General features: G+C 40.9%; 1 protein-coding gene across 3 annotated transcripts in view; it reads left to right on the top strand.

Annotated features, from left to right (window-relative positions):
- Positions 1–3,169: 3,169 nt before the first annotated feature.
- LOC117756070 (E3 SUMO-protein ligase PIAS1-like) overlaps positions 3,170–17,048 on the top strand; it is a 44,996-nt gene continuing 31,117 nt past the window's right edge. For all 3 annotated transcript variants that reach the window (XM_034576394.1, XM_034576378.1, XM_034576386.1), the window contains exon 1: positions 3,170–3,231. In XM_034576394.1, the coding sequence (XP_034432285.1) occupies positions 3,208–3,231 (24 nt within the window). In that variant the 5' untranslated portion in view covers positions 3,170–3,207. The remainder of the gene's footprint in view (positions 3,232–17,048) is intronic.

Genomic DNA, 17,048 nt, shown 5'->3' with positions numbered 1-17,048 from the left:
GTACACTGATGTTTTATATTTAATAAGTGATTGAACATTAACAAACAATATGAATTAGAGAGATGGTGCTGATGGGACTCAAATTTTTAACAATAATCAAAACAAAACAATAAACTAAATATATCACATATACTTTCTTACCTTGTAAATCATTTCATATGATTAGACACAAACCCTCCCACACACAACATGTTGTTATACACAGTGTGTGTTCTGGTCGGGTTATATGACCAAACATTTCGTGAGACGTACTTTTCTCGTTCAATGATTTACATTGTGGAAAATAACTTTTTTGTGTTAATGTATCTCTCTCATTATGGGATACTGAGTGTAGAACGATAACCAAAATTATCAAGTTAACCATTTAAAATTGAATGTAAGACACGTGAAGGGATCTGACTAATTTGTGTATTCATATATTAAATATCACAACATTGTGCTGTAACAGAAGAACACATCCATCTTGCTTCAGCCTCCTGAGTTGTTGAGTGCATGTAAACAAACTGACACTAACACTGGATCTACACACTGAACAGTAACAGAGATGTTTTATCTTTTAACTTGTTTCATGATTTTTGATCATTGTGCACGAAGCCAAGTGTGTTTTGGTGTAAAAGTGATTTTATGTCCTGTGTAAAGTTTGAAATCTTTACATTAAATTGTTTCATTGCTTAGGAACAAACAGGCTGAAGTTTATATAGAACAAAACACTGAGGAGAATCTGGAGCTGACGATTCATTCCATGTTATTTGAGATCCAGCTTTATTTGAAGTGATAGGGCGCCACCTACTGGCTTAACCAGTACTTAGTCTTATACCTAAATCTCCTGAGTGTTTTTCTAATGATATTTACAGATGATTGAAAGCAGTGGTGTCAAATTAGTTTGAAGATTTAAATTCTTTAAGGAGAAACCTCTCATTTTATTCAGGGTATCTACAAAATAATTTCAGGAAAACTGTGGTCATCACATCTAAAAAATAAATTGAGTTTTCTGATTTAATTATTTAATGTATATTTGATTTTCCAAGTTTTTTCCTTTCTTTGTCGTCATTTTGCATCTTTTTGTGGCTGTTTTGCATCTGTACTCATTCTGTATTTATTTGTAGTTGTTTGACATCTTTGTGTTTGTTTTGTGTTTCTTCTTTGGTGGTTTTCCTTCACTTTGTGGTGTTTTTTCATCTTTATGTGTTTGTTTGATTTTTTCATCTTTTTATATTTGTTTTGTTTTTTCATCTTTTTGTCTTTGTTTGGCTTGTTGTCTTTGTGGTTGTTTTGCTTGTCTTTTTGCCTCATTGTAATATTTTGCAGATAAATCTATTTCTCTTTAGTTTTTCTGTGAAAATGAAAAGTCAGTGTGTCTGTGTCTAAAAAGGTTGGAATTTTCATATAGAAGTCACCATGTTATTGTAAACTGTAAAAAAGAAACAACGTACAAAGGACATGACGTCATTATCCTCAGTCCTGCTTTTGTTTTGTGTTCTGCAGCTTTACAGTCACATCAAATAAAAGACCATAAGTACTAAAGTTTAAATCCTGACAAAAGTAAACCACACATAACCAAAGTACACATAAAGTGTTTATTATATCATCGGAAAGTTGGCTTTAATGTGGGTTGTATGAAGCAAACCTGTCAATTTTATTTCATTCAGTTTAAACTTGAAAGATTTACAGCGATGAGTTAAATTCAGCGAGCAGAGTCTGACATGTCTTGAATTTCAGTCGGTCACAGCATCCTTTTGTTTGGCCCTAAACTTGAAGCTTCTACTTTCTGACATTTCCGACAGGTCATTTGCGTTTTTGTGGCTTCCTCCACAGCCACAAACCATCATACAGTTCTCACAGGCTGAGTTTAACTCCACATCAAAAGTAAACTGACCTTGATGTATGAAACATAAGTTTCCAGAGAAGAGGGGAATAAAAACCTCTGTGGAACCAATCAAAATGTGCCCGCTGCCTCTCAGAGCTGCTGATATGATGCGTTTGTCTCATTCTTGGAGGAGAAGCTCTACTCCAGCCTGAACTCTTGTCTTCAGTGTGGACGTGCAACTTTGAGGAAACTCTTTTTACTTTATTTAACGTTATAAATGATTGATGAGGGACGTCAGAGAAATCATTTAATAGGAGGAATTTAGTGCCACACTGACGAGTGCAGACAGTTTAGATGCTGAGCAGTGACTGGTAATAAAATCAATGCTGGATTTATACTTGTTGTTTATTTGCATCCACAATCAAAGGAAACAAGTGGTGAGAAAACAAATGTGTGATAGGTTCTGGTTCCCTCTGTTTATTATAGAATAAAACAATATGAAGCACATGTGGAGAACATGTGAACTCCATTAGTTATACTTGCAGCATCATGCGAGATTTAAAACTAGCTGCACTTCAACCAACTATACAGCAGTCAAATGCTGCAGAAAATTGAATGCATGTGATTTATAATCTAAATATGTATTAATAATGTAACAGTTACTGGAAGCATTTTTGTACATTGAGTATTTTTACTTCACTGTATATTTTCCTCATAATTTTACTTGAGTTACAGGTTCAGTGCAGGACTTTTACCTGTGGTGGAGTATGTTTACATTATGGTTTGCAGGGAGTCCTGTGTCACTCTCTGGGATTTCTGTATCCACCGACTAAGATCACAGCCCTGAAACAAAAATACATTTTAATATAAACCCTTTCCCATTAATAACATCTCTGTTTTATTTACCTGTTAGATATACTGTAACTCCAGATTATTATTATTGTTGTTATTATTATTAACTTTATTGTTGTTGGTGTTGTTATTATCATTGTTACTTGTTTGGTTTCTATAATCTATTTGGAAAAAGGGGGAAAACATATATACTCTTAACAAACTAGAGACAGAGGAATTTTAAATAAAAAGCAGTTTGAAATATAGATTTTTTTTTTATTAGGGGTAAAAGTGAGGAATTTTACTTACATTTGTTACTCTTATCTTTCGCTTGAGTCCCAATCGTTGCTTTTGACTATTTAATGAAAATGGACCTTGGTCCCAAAGAGTGGACGTCATTTAATAATTAAATTAGGATAATCACATTATTTCTACAGTCGCTTCTGTTTTTTCCTCTTCTCTCGCGTGTTCCTGAACGCACCCCGGCCGCTCTGTGCGCGTTCACGCGGCACTCTGCGCGTCCCAGTCATGTGACAGCGGCTCACCGCGCCTGCGCAGAGAAATACAAGATGGCGGAGAGTGCGGAACTGAAGGTAAGGCGCAGCCCGAAATCATCTTAAATTTCCTGGCTCTCCGGGCGGCGGACGCTCCGGTGTCACTCCGCTCCGGTGCTTTCACGCTCCGGCCGCTCAGCCGGGCTCCGTCCCGGGGTTCACCCTTCAAAACGCGGCAGAAACTTTATTGAATCCGCCTCCGGAGCGTGTTTGTGTTGATGCTGGTGCTGCTGAACGGACCGTTTTCTCCTGCACACCCGCTGCTGGCGGCGGGAGTCACTTCAAAAAATCTCCCTCTGCTGGCGCCTCGTCCGCGGAGGAGACAGCGGGCTGCTGCTGCGCGGGCGGCCGCCTCTGGTCGCTCTGCTGGCGGGTGCTTTCCGGAGGGATCACCGCTGAGTTTCTGGGGGCGACGGCTCCAGACTGTCAGTGGGTTTGGATGTGACAGCAGCGCCATGTGTGCGGGTTCATGTCAGAAAACGCGCCTCCTGAGCGGGTCCACGTTGTTATTCATGTTGTGAATCATCTGTTTTCCTGTTGATCATTAATTAATATAAAGTTGAAGTCGGTGCTTCACGTCGGGTCCGAGCTGAGGCTCAGTCCGGCTGCAGCTGGAGGGACGGTACCTGTTGATCCCTCATGAGAGACCGCAGCTTCGTGTGGAGGTTCGATCAGACACATGTTGACATCATGTGGGTGAACATGCTCCAATAACTAATCAACGCTTTGCACATTGAGCAGAAATGTGCTTCACTTAAAGTCAAAGCTCCATTAGTCCCAGATTAGTGAAGTTAATTCAGAGACTCTGAAGAAGAAGAAGCAGAGATGAAGAGTGAGCAGCTCTGCTTCTTCAATATTTAACAGTTATGTTAGTGCAATAAATTGAATCAACATTTTGCTTTTGAATCGTGATCCAACACAGTCAGAGTCGTGCTTTGGTGTTTTGCATCTGATCACTGACGGTTCAACAACATTAAGGAGTCGATAAAGTGTCAGAAAATGTTTAAGTTCTCGACCTTCTTATGTCAAGTGACTTGAGATCATGTATATTATGATTTGGTTCTATACAAATATAATTGAATTGAAAAACCAAAGACCAAACTTTCTGGAGGTGTTGATCACATTATAAACTAACTTTGACATTTTGACCAAGTTTAAAACTTCTTCCCCCCCGCCACATTTCAACTGTGATAATAATAACTCATATTGCTGTTGTTCATTCATACTGCGGATGACGTTCTGTTTAATGTTTATGTTCTTTTTCTCTGTGAACTATATGAAATGAGATATGACCGGTCAAAGTCCACTCAAAGTTCAAACCTGCAATTATGGTCCGAGACGTGAAATCTCAGTGCCGTGGCTTTCACATGTGACCAAATCAGCCGGACAAATTCCATTAAGCTCTGTGACAGTGTGATCTTTTGGGATGACCCCTGCATGTTGGCACTAGCCTGTGAGATTGGATCACAGCGAGAAGGTTCTCGGTTCGGATCCCACGTCGGCCGGGGTCTCTCTCTGTGTGGAGTTTGCATGTTCTCCCCGTGTTTGCGTGGGTTTGCTCTGGGTGCTTCCTGCTTCCTCCCACAGTCCAGAGACATGCAGATTGGGGGGGGGGGGCAGGTTAATTGGAGACTGTAAATTGATGTTGTGAGTGTGATTGGTGGTTTGTCCCTGTATGTCGACGCTGTGATTTTTCGCTGGCGACCCGTGCACAGTGTCCCCGGCCTCTCGCCCAATGTCCGCTGGGATTGGCTCCAGCTCCCCACTACAGCCCTCAGAGGATGAGTGGTGGAGTTAATGGATGGATATCATTGTGCAGCATATTTCCCTAATAACACAGAATACACGCAGGTCTGGTTGCACAGGACAGGGTTTGTAATCAGAGGCTGTCAGTCGTGGGTCAGCGATCACACGTGCACCTTGATGCCCCCGACCTTTACATCACAAGTGTCGGCATGGGAAGCGACACTGAAACCACATTGTTATTTAACTTAGTAAAGCAGAGTTGGAGCCGATCTAGCTGATATTGATCCCAGTCTTGGGCTATTTTTAGACTTTTCCCCCAGTGTGTTGCTGTGGATCCATATGTGCTCCTTTGTGCCAGCTGCTGTTCGGCTCCACACCGTAATGAACAGACCTGCTGCCTCCTCTGAAAAGCCAGATGTGCTCTATAATCTACCAGCGCCTGTATATGATAGTGTTTCTCTGATTAATCATGGTTTAATCAAAGGCAGTTCTTAATGGAGAGAGAGACTTCCGCTTGCTTCTATTGCTTTTGGTCTTTCTCTTCATAATATACATTCAGTGTAAGACTGCAACTGATGTTTATCATCACTGTAAATAAACCTGCAAGTAATTAGCTCCATCTACACAATGTCAGGGCAACGTGAGAAATGCTGATTATAATCAAATAGATAAAACCCAAGTTGACATCTACAGATTCCTTGTTTAGTCTTGTTTAGACCAGGATTCAGGAATTAAGGCCTGGACAATTTCCGTAGTTTATCTTAAACATGTGAAAAACGCGGCAGGAGATTCGCTGGTTCAGACACGTTCACAACAACAGGAGAATGTCCAGAGCACAAATGGTGAAATACGGCTAAATTTGCACCAATGGTTAAGATGTTGAGTTTCTTAATCACAGAGTTGCTCAGGATGCAGGAAAACACTTGAAATGGTGAAGTAAGGGTCCATCGCGTGTTAGAAATGTGCCAACACGCCCACTTGGTCGCTGTGAGTTTTCCGGACATTTTGCTGCTTCATTCTCACTTGGACATTTTCCTGGAGGCTGGCAGGTACAGTTCTCACATTCAGCCCTTCCAGGAAATTTCAGGAAAATCTCCAGACCTCAGTTCTTGTCTGAAAGCAGATTTAAAGAAATAGAATAAGAAGCAGCAAATCCTCGATGTTGAGGCTGGAACATTTGGTATATTATCGGTTATCCAAAATAATCGTCAGTAGATTTTCCGCCATCAGTTGATGTGAGTAAATCAAGTGATCTGGATGCATCATGTTGAGCTTTGGTAATTAATAGCAGGCGCCTTTCACTTTTTTATGACGCTCTGTAGATAAACTCATGAATCAGGAAGATTAGATCAATCAATGATGAAAAATAATCATTAATCTCAGCCCTAATTCACACTACGGGACTTGTTCGACTGTCCATCAAACCCCCGAATGTCCTGTCTTCCACTGGTTTTCTAGATTAATTGAATAATAAAGCCCTGATGATCTATGAGGACTGAGGATCGCTGAGGATGGAGGTGATTTATGTGAGATGCTGAATGGAAAATGATGGAGAAGCGTTAACCTCTCACTCTGCTGTTGACATTTTATAGAAGCATAAATGTTATCTTGGTTTAAAATATCACCACGTCCTACACTCTGTGTAAAAGGATCTGACAAACAGGCCTCAGGGTTTTGTTTACAATCCAAACAGGTGAGGTTTGGTTTAGCAGAGATTGACTGAGTTTGTCTTGGTGATGTGCTGTAAATTTGTTTTTTTTGATATCGTCATATTTTATATTGTTAATTCACGGTAACCACGCGGACTATTCCCCCTCCGTCCTCCAGCGTTATGAGAATAAACCCATTGGGATATAAAAGTATTAGGTAATTAAACGAGCACCTGTAACTGTGGCACAATATTTTATTTTTAAACTTCTGTTTCACACCTCAGATAAATACATGTTTTGTTTTAATGAATGAATTTGTTCTGTTCATATGCGTCACATGCATCTTTTGTCAGCCACCATCGGGCTGCAGAGCTCGGAGCTGACTGAGATACGGAGCACTGGGCTGAAGACAAACATTCAACAGTGTCAGTGTGTGGCAGGAGTCATCAGTCCATCACAGAGAGAGAGCAGAAGCTGTGGATGGAGAGAATATCAATGAAAGGATAAAAAATAAAAAACATGACAGGGCTGTTGTTTGTATAAAAAAAATGTTTGCTCTGTAACCTTTGAAACTTCAAAAATATTATGTATTTTTATTCAGGATTCTTTTTCTTACTGAACATGTTCAGAATCTTTTCCATACATTTTCAGGAGAAGTGAAACATGCTTTCAGACAAGATTTAGAATTGCGTGTTTTTGTCAAACCAACTACTAATTGTCAGTCAACTAATCCATTATTTGACTGATTTATTCCACCTCCAACATGCTGTATACTACATGTTGTGTTCATGGTGGCCTCAGGCTGTATATTATTATATCTGAACTGCTGCATAAATCTGTAATGCAGCTGCCCCAGACAAAAACCCGAGCCTGTGAAATCCTCTGATGTTGCCAGGCCCCCGAATGCGTCCTGTTGCCTCGCATTTTGTTTCACAGGAGTCCCGATCTGCCTCAGCTTCTTTGAACTGTCTTCTCTCTTCTCTGGAGCTGCTGCAGCAGCAACCTGGCAATACAAATGACTGTCTGTGCGCTGGCGGCTCATAGGTGGAGACAGTCTATTTGTAGAGCCTGTGGCTAGGTTAATCCCTAATGATACAGGCTCTCATCTCCGCTCCCCTACATCCTTTCAGCACCTGCCTATTTCTCTTTCTGTCATCGTCATTATCGCCAAAGTTAATATTTGGTTTCACAGAGAATTAGGCGTTTTTGCATCGAAATTACCGATGTGACTGATACCTGCTCTCACCTGCTGCTCTATTTAAAGCGTACGTGCATGTGCAGATGTTTGTCCACGTTTTTAAAGCTCGTACTAAACGAGCGAGAGAGGCTTCTCCTTGCACCAGCTCACAGAGAAAAGTAGGGAGAATGTAGAGTCTGGTTGGAGAGAGGCACATTAAAGATGTATGGCAGTGCACAGCATAATGTATAAAGCTTGCAGTGTGAGAAATGATCTCGTCGGGTACAGAGAAAATCAGAGGTGTTTAGCATCAAAGCAGCAGGAAACAAACTGTCAAGAGGGTTTATTCCCGTTCTCTGCATTTAGTGAAGTTTATCGTTTGTGCTGCCGTCAGATAAAGATAAGAAATATGTCATTTCAGGCTGCGTGATGCCCTGAATGTTCTGTACAGTCGGGCCAATCCAACCAGTGTAAGAGCTCTGCTATTGTCTGATATTTTGTCCTCTGAGAGCACACGCTGTCTGCAGCCATTGACTTTCAAGCTAAGCTTTTCTTAGCTCCTGTGGTGATTTTGTTACACGGCCCTGTTGCCGTGGAAACGTGTCACATTTGAGATGGACACGGGCAGGTCGTGGTTTGAAACTCGACAGTTTGTCGCCAACTGCCAGAGGAAGACGGGCAATTCGCTGGCCCCCCCCTCCTGGCAGATTTGGAAGTTATCCTTTTTAAATTTTGGAATATTAAGAGAGAATTTCTGTGTGAATTAAGAGATGGATGAATAAAAATGTCTTATGAAAAGGCTGCCGTCATAAAATATTTCTTTATCCTCTTGCAGGATTTAGGAGTCTGCTGTGTTTTATCAGAGCCTCCCCTTGAAGCTCATAAATCTCTCCACCCGAGGCATGTGCTACTTCCGTGCAGAGTTTAGTTAAACTTTCACTTTTGTACTTTGCGACTCATAATTCACTCTCCAGTTGCAGCTGTTTGGTTTGAGGTTTTGTGTATGACGTGCTTCCATATTGCTGTTTTCCACTAAATTCTAAGTTTTACGTCCCACTGTCTTCGATGCAGTTTGTTGGACGTCACACTGCCAGTAACACCTGATGGCACCGATACAACAGGTTACACAAAACACAGGGGAGGCAATAATTTGAGAAGAAATTTATGGCATCTTGCCGCACGAATTTACAACATAGTGAGGGGGAAAAAATCCTGAAACATCTGCTTTATACAGACTTTGATTTTGCTGTATACGATGTGAAATTAGTGTTTAGGGATGAAATGACATCAAGATAATAAAATGTTCATGTTAGCCGATCACGATAATCATCATGATAAATGTCTCATTATTTCTTTTAAGATTAAAGCCCGATTTTTGCTCCTGAGTGAAGGTTGTGAGAGAAACGCTCGATAAACAGAAAATCATTTTATGAAATCTGAGGTAGATCGGTTATGTTTTCCACCTCCTCACCACCTACACAATGCAAAAGTAATATATCAATATTTGTTGAACTTTTGTCTGTCTCCTTTCAGATTCTATGTGTAAAGAGTATGGGGTGTAAGTCAAGATGCAACCTAAGCAACGAGGATTAAAGAGCAAAGCTCTTCTATGTTGGGAAACATACACAAAAAACATGAATGAATCCCCTTTATGTGCCCCAGGCAAATTACCTTTAATATCAGGCTATGCCATCAAATGAAAGGAGACATCTGTACGCCCAGGTGTTTGTTTTTCTTGGCAGACAGTCTCCTCTATTGTGTCGCTTCAAAGTCATATCATGACACCTGCAGCCTTTCGTCCCAGGTGAGGGGATTTGTGAGTCTGTGGGGAGATGAAGCCAGCAGGTTAAGATGTATCTCTTCGGCCCCTGAGCTGTGAGCTTGAAGGGTTAATGGCTAATGATAGAAGTGTGCACGTGACGTAGCCTCTCCAGTGACCTGTGACCTGAGGGATGGCAGCTTAAGACACTGATTCACCAAACACTCTTCATTCTTTAGGAAGCGTCGTGCGACGAGCAGAAAATCCCCCCGGCAGGTTTAAGAAAACAGCTGTGTGTGTGTGTGCTTTGCCTAAAGGACGAGATTAAACGACCCTGTGGGAGAATTGGCAGAGAGGAAAGATATGGATATTGTACTTTATTAATTTTGAATAAAATCAATGCATCTAGTAGTTTATTCAGAGACGGTACAAACGAATGCAAATCAAACCACTGAAGTAATAACCAGAATCCAAACCTCCGAAAAGGCCAAACAATCCAACATGACTCTGGCTCTTAAAAATAAGAAGAATAACTGAAGTCTAATCTGCAACATGTTACAAACATATAGATCTCAACACTGTCTTAAAGTCTGTGATTTTTGAAATGTACAAAAATGAAATATATGTTTGTTATTAAGGTCATAGTTTAAGGTGGTATTACACTGGATTGTGTTATATCATGAGTTGTTTCTAACATTTCCTCCTCCCAACTCACCAGGATGAGAAGAGCAGAATATTTGGAACACCTCTGAACATAATGCAGTCCAGTTCAGTGCCATCCCTCACTGTCACCTCAGTGCTAAAACATATGATTTAATTAACACCTCCATGACGGGGCCAACAAAAATGGAACCTTACAGACGTCGTAAGAATAGAATTTGTGGTAAAACTGTTGCATGGGATTGTACACCTGTATTATTTATACCTGTATAAAATGGACACTGAGTGCAGTTAATAATAGACAATAACAATGTGCAGGTATAATAAGCAGATGAGACATGAAAATGAAAAAGGGAACGACTTAAATGGGAACTGTACATGAATGTGCAAAGGTCACGTACAAGTGGGTGTAGCTTTATGCTTCCTCATGTCAGATGTGCATTTCTTTGCAGTTAGTTAATGCACCATCTGTCAATCAGTATTGTATCAGAGGGAAAGTATTTCCAGAAATCTCTTTCCACAGTTTTCAGTAAAGCTGGTAAAACTGTCAGTCGCTGCAGCAGCAAGTGTCAATAAGGGACTTGTAGGCTTTCGTGACAATCAACAATCAATTATCAATATTCAGAGTAAATATTAATGTTATAATATGCCTGTTAAGGAGACAGTAGCAAGATGAATACACAATACAATATAGATATTAATTCAAGAATGCAATACCTACAAACTTGATTGACTCTCAGTAGTGTGCTTACCTCTGCCAAGGCACAACAGAACCCTGTGAAATATTCACTAGATCTAGATGTTTATTTGTATCCCCCTTAAATTCCCCACAGTCAAAACCCAAAAAATCTATTAAAATGTAAAGAAAACACCCTTTATCACAATGTTTTTCTGTGATTTGCAGCCTGATTTGGATCCGCCCGTGAAGTTCATGGTTTCGTACTTGGTTCATGGTGGAAAACTGTGTATATTATGCTCCTCAAGGGATGAAGAGGATTTAAATCGGTTAAATTATTTTTGCGTATTCCTGCTGACAGACAGCTATTAAAACATAAAATCCTCGGCAGTGCCAATAAATGAAAAATGTTTTTTGATGATTTTATTTTTTCCAGTGTAAAATAAACCATGAAGTGGTAAATTCTGTCTAGAACCAGACCTGACCAAGCATTAGTTGTGATGTGTTTTAGCTTCTTCATTAAACTGACAATAGCCCTCATTAGAAAAACATGACAGGGTCTTTGCCAAAGGCTTTAATTTAATCTTTAACTCCAAACAAAGTTTTGAAGTGTTATGTATCAGGAGCATCATCTGAACTTTGTCTTTATTTCAACTTTTGAAATGAATAATCTACACTGAAAACCTTTCTCTTCACTGTATGTCTTGGTTTCAGCAGAAAAAAAACCAAATTGCACTACGTTTTTCCCCCCATCATTCAGCTGTAGTGAGATATGGAAGGAAAGTCGAAATTGATTTGGGAGACTTCATTCAGCACAGGCCAGCCTGGTGTGCTTATCTATGAAGCTCAGGAGGAGAGCAAAGTAATGCAACTGCAGTTCCCTGGTGGTCCTGAGCCCAACATCAGAGAGGTCAGTCAAATGCTCAAAACTCATCTGTGCTTTCTACCCAACCAGCAACGTGCTTGCTGCACAGTCTGAGGTCACGGGCTTCTGTCTCTGTTATTCCACTTCATCTCGGCGTCTGCCGACCTCCACCAAGTCTCCAGGAAGTGAAGGTTGCAGAGTGCGAGTGCAGCTCACTGGTGTCTTCCTACTTTTCATTTCCTCAAACCAGTGCAGTGGGATTTTGGTGTCTTGTGTCTTATTTCTCATCCTTTTAGCCTCTGTTGCTTCCTTTCTTCAACACATGGGCGAGGTTAGGGATAAAATACCGCTCAATTGTTTGAACCATTTTGCCATCGTTCATTGAGATTGTCTTGTTTTTGAGTGTCCTCCAAAACGGCAGCAAAACCACCAGCAGTGTGTTCCTGCACTGTTTTGACACCCGATTACAAACCCCCTTGTCATCACAACTTTTTGCCGTTCAGTCTTGAAAGAGATGGGTTTCAGATACGCTATCTGCCTGTCGCAAGCTGGGAGTGGAGCTCTGTATCCCCATGTGTGGCGGCACAGCATTTAACATACTAATGATTAAAAGAGAAATCCTTCTGAACTCATTCCAGCACGAACCCATCAAGCTTGGGGGAGGGACGGCCTCATCCATATTTTGTCCCAAACTCCGTTTTTTGACGTGATCCACAATGGGCACTGGTTCTGATCCCACAGAAGCAAGAGGGAGTGAAAACAACAGAGATATTTCCGAGTTAAGCCTGAGTCAGAAAAGCTGGAAGCCTAAAAGGAGGGGGGATGGGAGGACAGAGAGGGTGGAGGATGGGGAGGGAGCTGGCACTCAGTACAGAGCCCTCTAGCTGAGAGTGGGAGCTTTATATAATGGCCAGGTAGTGTGCCTGCTCCCCCCCCTCATCCGCCTACACAACCCCTGCACACCCACACACACAAATGCACACATCCTGCAGAACCTTTAGAGAAACTGCTTGGCACAACATTATTAGCCTCACCATCTCCCAGACTCCTGGGACTCCAAAGAACTGCATTACTGTTCACCTCAAAACAAAGTAAAATGAAATAGATTTTTTTTAGCTCTTCTAGCAAACGTGTGGAGCTCAAAGGGAAAAGATGTCGGTTGCTTTAAGCCACGACTTTGGTCTTGCTAGGTGTAATGGACGGTATAACCGCTAGATAACCTTTACTTCTGTATAACACTGTCACATAGGTAAGACATTAGTTGTTTCTGTTGGGGGTGGAAATTGTATTTAATCCTATTGACGTTTTTAAATGTAAGTTTACTGAGAGGAAAGCAAGAGAGAGCCTGAGTAAGCACACTTGATCGCTTCAGTGATTTCCCAATACGTGTTAATGGCCAAGTTACTTGTTTCTAACTCATGAAACAGAGGCCTGATGAAAACCTTTTATTCTGAACCAACTACAGAATGTTTAAAACTGTTATATATCAGCTGGCATCAAATCAGATGATTCTTATTAGGGCTACTTGGGCAATAAAACAATATCAATAGTTATTGCAATATATTTTTCATTAATAGCGAAATAACAAAAATCCAATACATATAATAGCGATATCATGCTTTTTATTCACAGTGAGGAGGTATAACACAATTGCTCTGCCTCAGATTTGATAAATGTTTTGCTTTTTATTAAGTGTTTGTCATTTCCCATAAAAAAGAATTTAAAACAACAAACTTCACTCAGGTGCAGAAATCAGTCTTCAAACTTAAACAGGACAATAATGTGATATAAAGTTAATCGTTGTCTGACATTCATATGAGCTTGTATCTCTAAATCCCCGGAGACTGTCTCGTGAAGTTTGAGTGTTTGCTACAGATGATAAATTTGCAGTTTGAGCCCTAAAAACCACTGGCATCCTCTGTCAGTAAATACAGGCAACACAGTGATGGAAACATGGAGCTTTCCTTGTACCTTCACCTAAATGCCTGCCAACAATTTCTGACTAATCTGTAAAGTTTTAAAGTAGAAAAAACTGTGATATTGCCAAAGGCTTCAATTGAAAGTCGGAATCAAGGTGTTTTTTTAGAGACTCCTTTTTCACCACGTGTTTATGTCAGAAAATATTTATGGTGCACGGTGTCACCTCAGGCAATGGGGGAAAAAGTCTAGCCTAAATTTGTCTTCCTATGCAGGCTAAAATTGTCCTCGGCCATTTATAGTTGCCATCTTGCAACCGAGGATTTTTAAGCCCAAGTAGAGTTCATCATCATTACCCCACAATCTATTCCTCGATTTCTCTCAGCCCTGTGAAAAAGGAAGCTGGCTGTGGTTTGTTCTAATGCACAGGCAGCGAGTGTCATAGTGTGCATGTCATTTGATGGTCATGGGACTGAATGGTACATTTGAGGTTTTGCACACATACCAGCCATTTGGCCAGCATATGCAATCTCTGTGAGCGTAATGATGGTGTTGTGCATGGGTCCTGATGGGCTGATCGTGTGTGTGTGTGTGTGTGTGTGTGTGTGTGTGTGTGTGTGTGTGTGTGTGTGTGTGTGTGTGTGTGTGTGTGTGTGTGTGTGTGTGTGTGTGTGTGTGTGAGTTCTCCCCCTTGCATGCTAACTCTTTGTGTATCAGATCTGTGGCATGCATGCACTTCGCCTTTGTGACTGCCCTTCGCCTGTGTGCTCAATTGAAGTGAAGCACCTCACATGACAACCACAGTGGACTTGTGTGTGTGAACATTATACTCATGTGAATTTCCTGTTTGCACTTGTTAGTGGTCATTTCCCCTTTTACAATTTTAAAGCAGAATGTGTGGCATTAATTTCAAGATTTAAAAAAGACATTGTACTGCTCTAGTTCTGACAGCCTGCCGTGGATGATAAAATCTTTATGGATATTTTGAAAGGCCATTGAAGTGGTATTTTTGTTCCCGCTGCTGCCGATGGCCGATCAGTCCCTCTGCCATGTTCTCAACTGCATGTATGTGTGTGTGGTGCTGATGAGCAGTCCAGGAGGAAAGAAGATCCTCCATGATGTTAATTTGTGCTCTGGGAAATTGTGAAGATCATTTTCTGACATGATTGCGTCACATAATTTCTGCAGATTTGTCAGCTGCACATTCACGCTGCCAATTCAGGCTGCCAAAGGTTCTACTGGATCAATATCTGGTGACTGTGGAGGCCTCTAAGTTCACTGAACTCATTGTTATGATCACAAACCCAGTTTGAGACGTCTGTGACATGGAGCATTATCAAGCTGGAAGTAGCTGCTAGAAGATCTTCCCAGCTCTGATACTCTTTGCTTGTGAGAAGCTTCTTGTATTTGTACTAATGTCAAAAAATGTTTTGTATTAATTACATATTGTTAGATACGTTGAGACGCACAGATCAGGTTACATTTGCATGTGTTTGAGTTTTAAGACTTTTCGGTCTCCAGCTCCACACAAAACCACAAATGCATGATGTGTTTAAGTGCTGGTGAAAAACTGGGACATCTGGGCTGTTGGCAGATCAGTCAACTTCTCACAGATGTCCGTGTTTTCCACCAGCACTTAAACACAACATGCATGGGGTCTGTGTGGAGCTGGAGTCTGTAAGAAGGGTCTTAAAACCTCATCAATGCAAATCAGGAAATCTGTGCACACACATTTAATAATCTGTAAATAAATACAAGAAAATGTTCCAAAAACGAAAAATGATTAGTTATGGGAAATTAAAGTTAAAAATCTATAGGTAAAATATTACGATTAGATGTTTTATGTCTTCTAATGGCTTCGTGGATTTGTGTGTCAAACACTTATTTGATTCTAAAATTAAACACAAATTTGTAAATCAAAATTTTCTTTGTAGAGCTTGTATGTGACACATTTGTGGCCGTTTAGAGTCTAATTTCCCTCCATAGATGAGCTTTCACAGAAACTTGAGCCACTCTCCAGGTTTTGGAGGCCAGTGTATCTCCTGACAGATGAAACCTTTGAGGACGGCTCGGCCACTGGCCAGTTCCAACCTGTCTCTCCTCATCAAACAGGCCTCCGTGCTGCCTGTTTTCTTTCATTATGTCTGCGCTGCAGTCGACTGCTCTCGGCTGCAGCACAGCGGCACTTACAGGTGTGTGCTTACGGTTGAGGTAAGGGTCAACTGGAGTGTGTGTGTGTGTGTGTGTGTGTGTGTGTGTGTGTGTGTGTGTGTGTGTGTGTGTGTGTGTGTGTGTGTGTGTGTGAAGAGAAAAACCCTGTCTGCACGAATTAGTTTGCGTGATTCAATAATCTGTGTGTGTGTGTGTGTATGTATATACATGTACATCTAAGCCTCTGACAGATGCACTAGTGTCACTCTGAACATGTATCTTGGTTATACGAGGAGTAAAAGGAGATACTTGACTACAACTCCCAAGGTGCATTTAGGTAAAAGAAAAACTCAATTGCCAAACTTAAAAATAAAGTTTTAAAAGAAGCTAAAGATGACACAGGATAGATGTATTCAGTCTAAAGTCCTCTGCAGTGTCCGTAGGACCGACTCCAGCTTGTGGCTTTTTCCTCCATAAGTTCAGGTTCGTGAGTGTTTCAATTACAATAATGTCAGCAGCTATATCAGGCTTTTTTCTGCAACCATCCATTAAAACTGCTGGTCGTAAGATATTGATAGAATATTGTTAAATATCCAGGAGCAAGATCCTGATTTATTTAAAGCAAAGTGAAATTGGAATTTAAAGTGCCCCAAAATCTTCAAGCTTCAAGCAGTTTCTCCCACTTAACAGCTCCATATACTCTAAGATTGTCACCATCAAAAGTTTTATCAGCCTGGATGTGCTTATTTATGAAATATATTGAATGAAATCTGCCTTGCACCGTTTATTTTGCTACAGTCAGAAGTTTAAATGTATTTCCAGCAGCAGTGTTTGCAGCCTGACCAGTGCATGACTGTGGATCTTTAACGTGCGTCCATCTGAGCTGCCCCCTCCAGCCTCGACACCCTCCCTCCCCCCTCCCTCCTGTGTTTTTCGCTGGAGCTGTGGAGAATTTCATTTGGTCTGGAGGCTCAGCTGCTCTCTATCTTCCCCCATCCCCCATCATCTCACTCATCCATCCATCACTCTCACCAGCTCTGGGCATAGCAAATTATTACCCTGCACACCGCTCTCCAGTCTGACAAGAATCTACAGGGTCTCTGCAGGTCTCCAAAAGTCTTGAGAAGCATTGAATTCAGTTTTCTTTTAAAGAAAAATCTTCCTCAGAAGGTTTAAAAAAGTCATAAATTTAAACTCGGCGAACCCCAATCAAGCAAATAAATTGGGAGAGATAACATTGTAGTTTTTATTATTTA

The sequence above is a fragment of the Hippoglossus hippoglossus genome, chromosome 3, assembly GCF_009819705.1.
Source record: "Hippoglossus hippoglossus isolate fHipHip1 chromosome 3, fHipHip1.pri, whole genome shotgun sequence".
NCBI classification, from domain to species: domain Eukaryota; kingdom Metazoa; phylum Chordata; class Actinopteri; order Pleuronectiformes; family Pleuronectidae; genus Hippoglossus; species Hippoglossus hippoglossus.
Note: the sequence above shows the minus strand (reverse complement) of the source record. Positions and strands in the feature narration are given on the sequence as shown.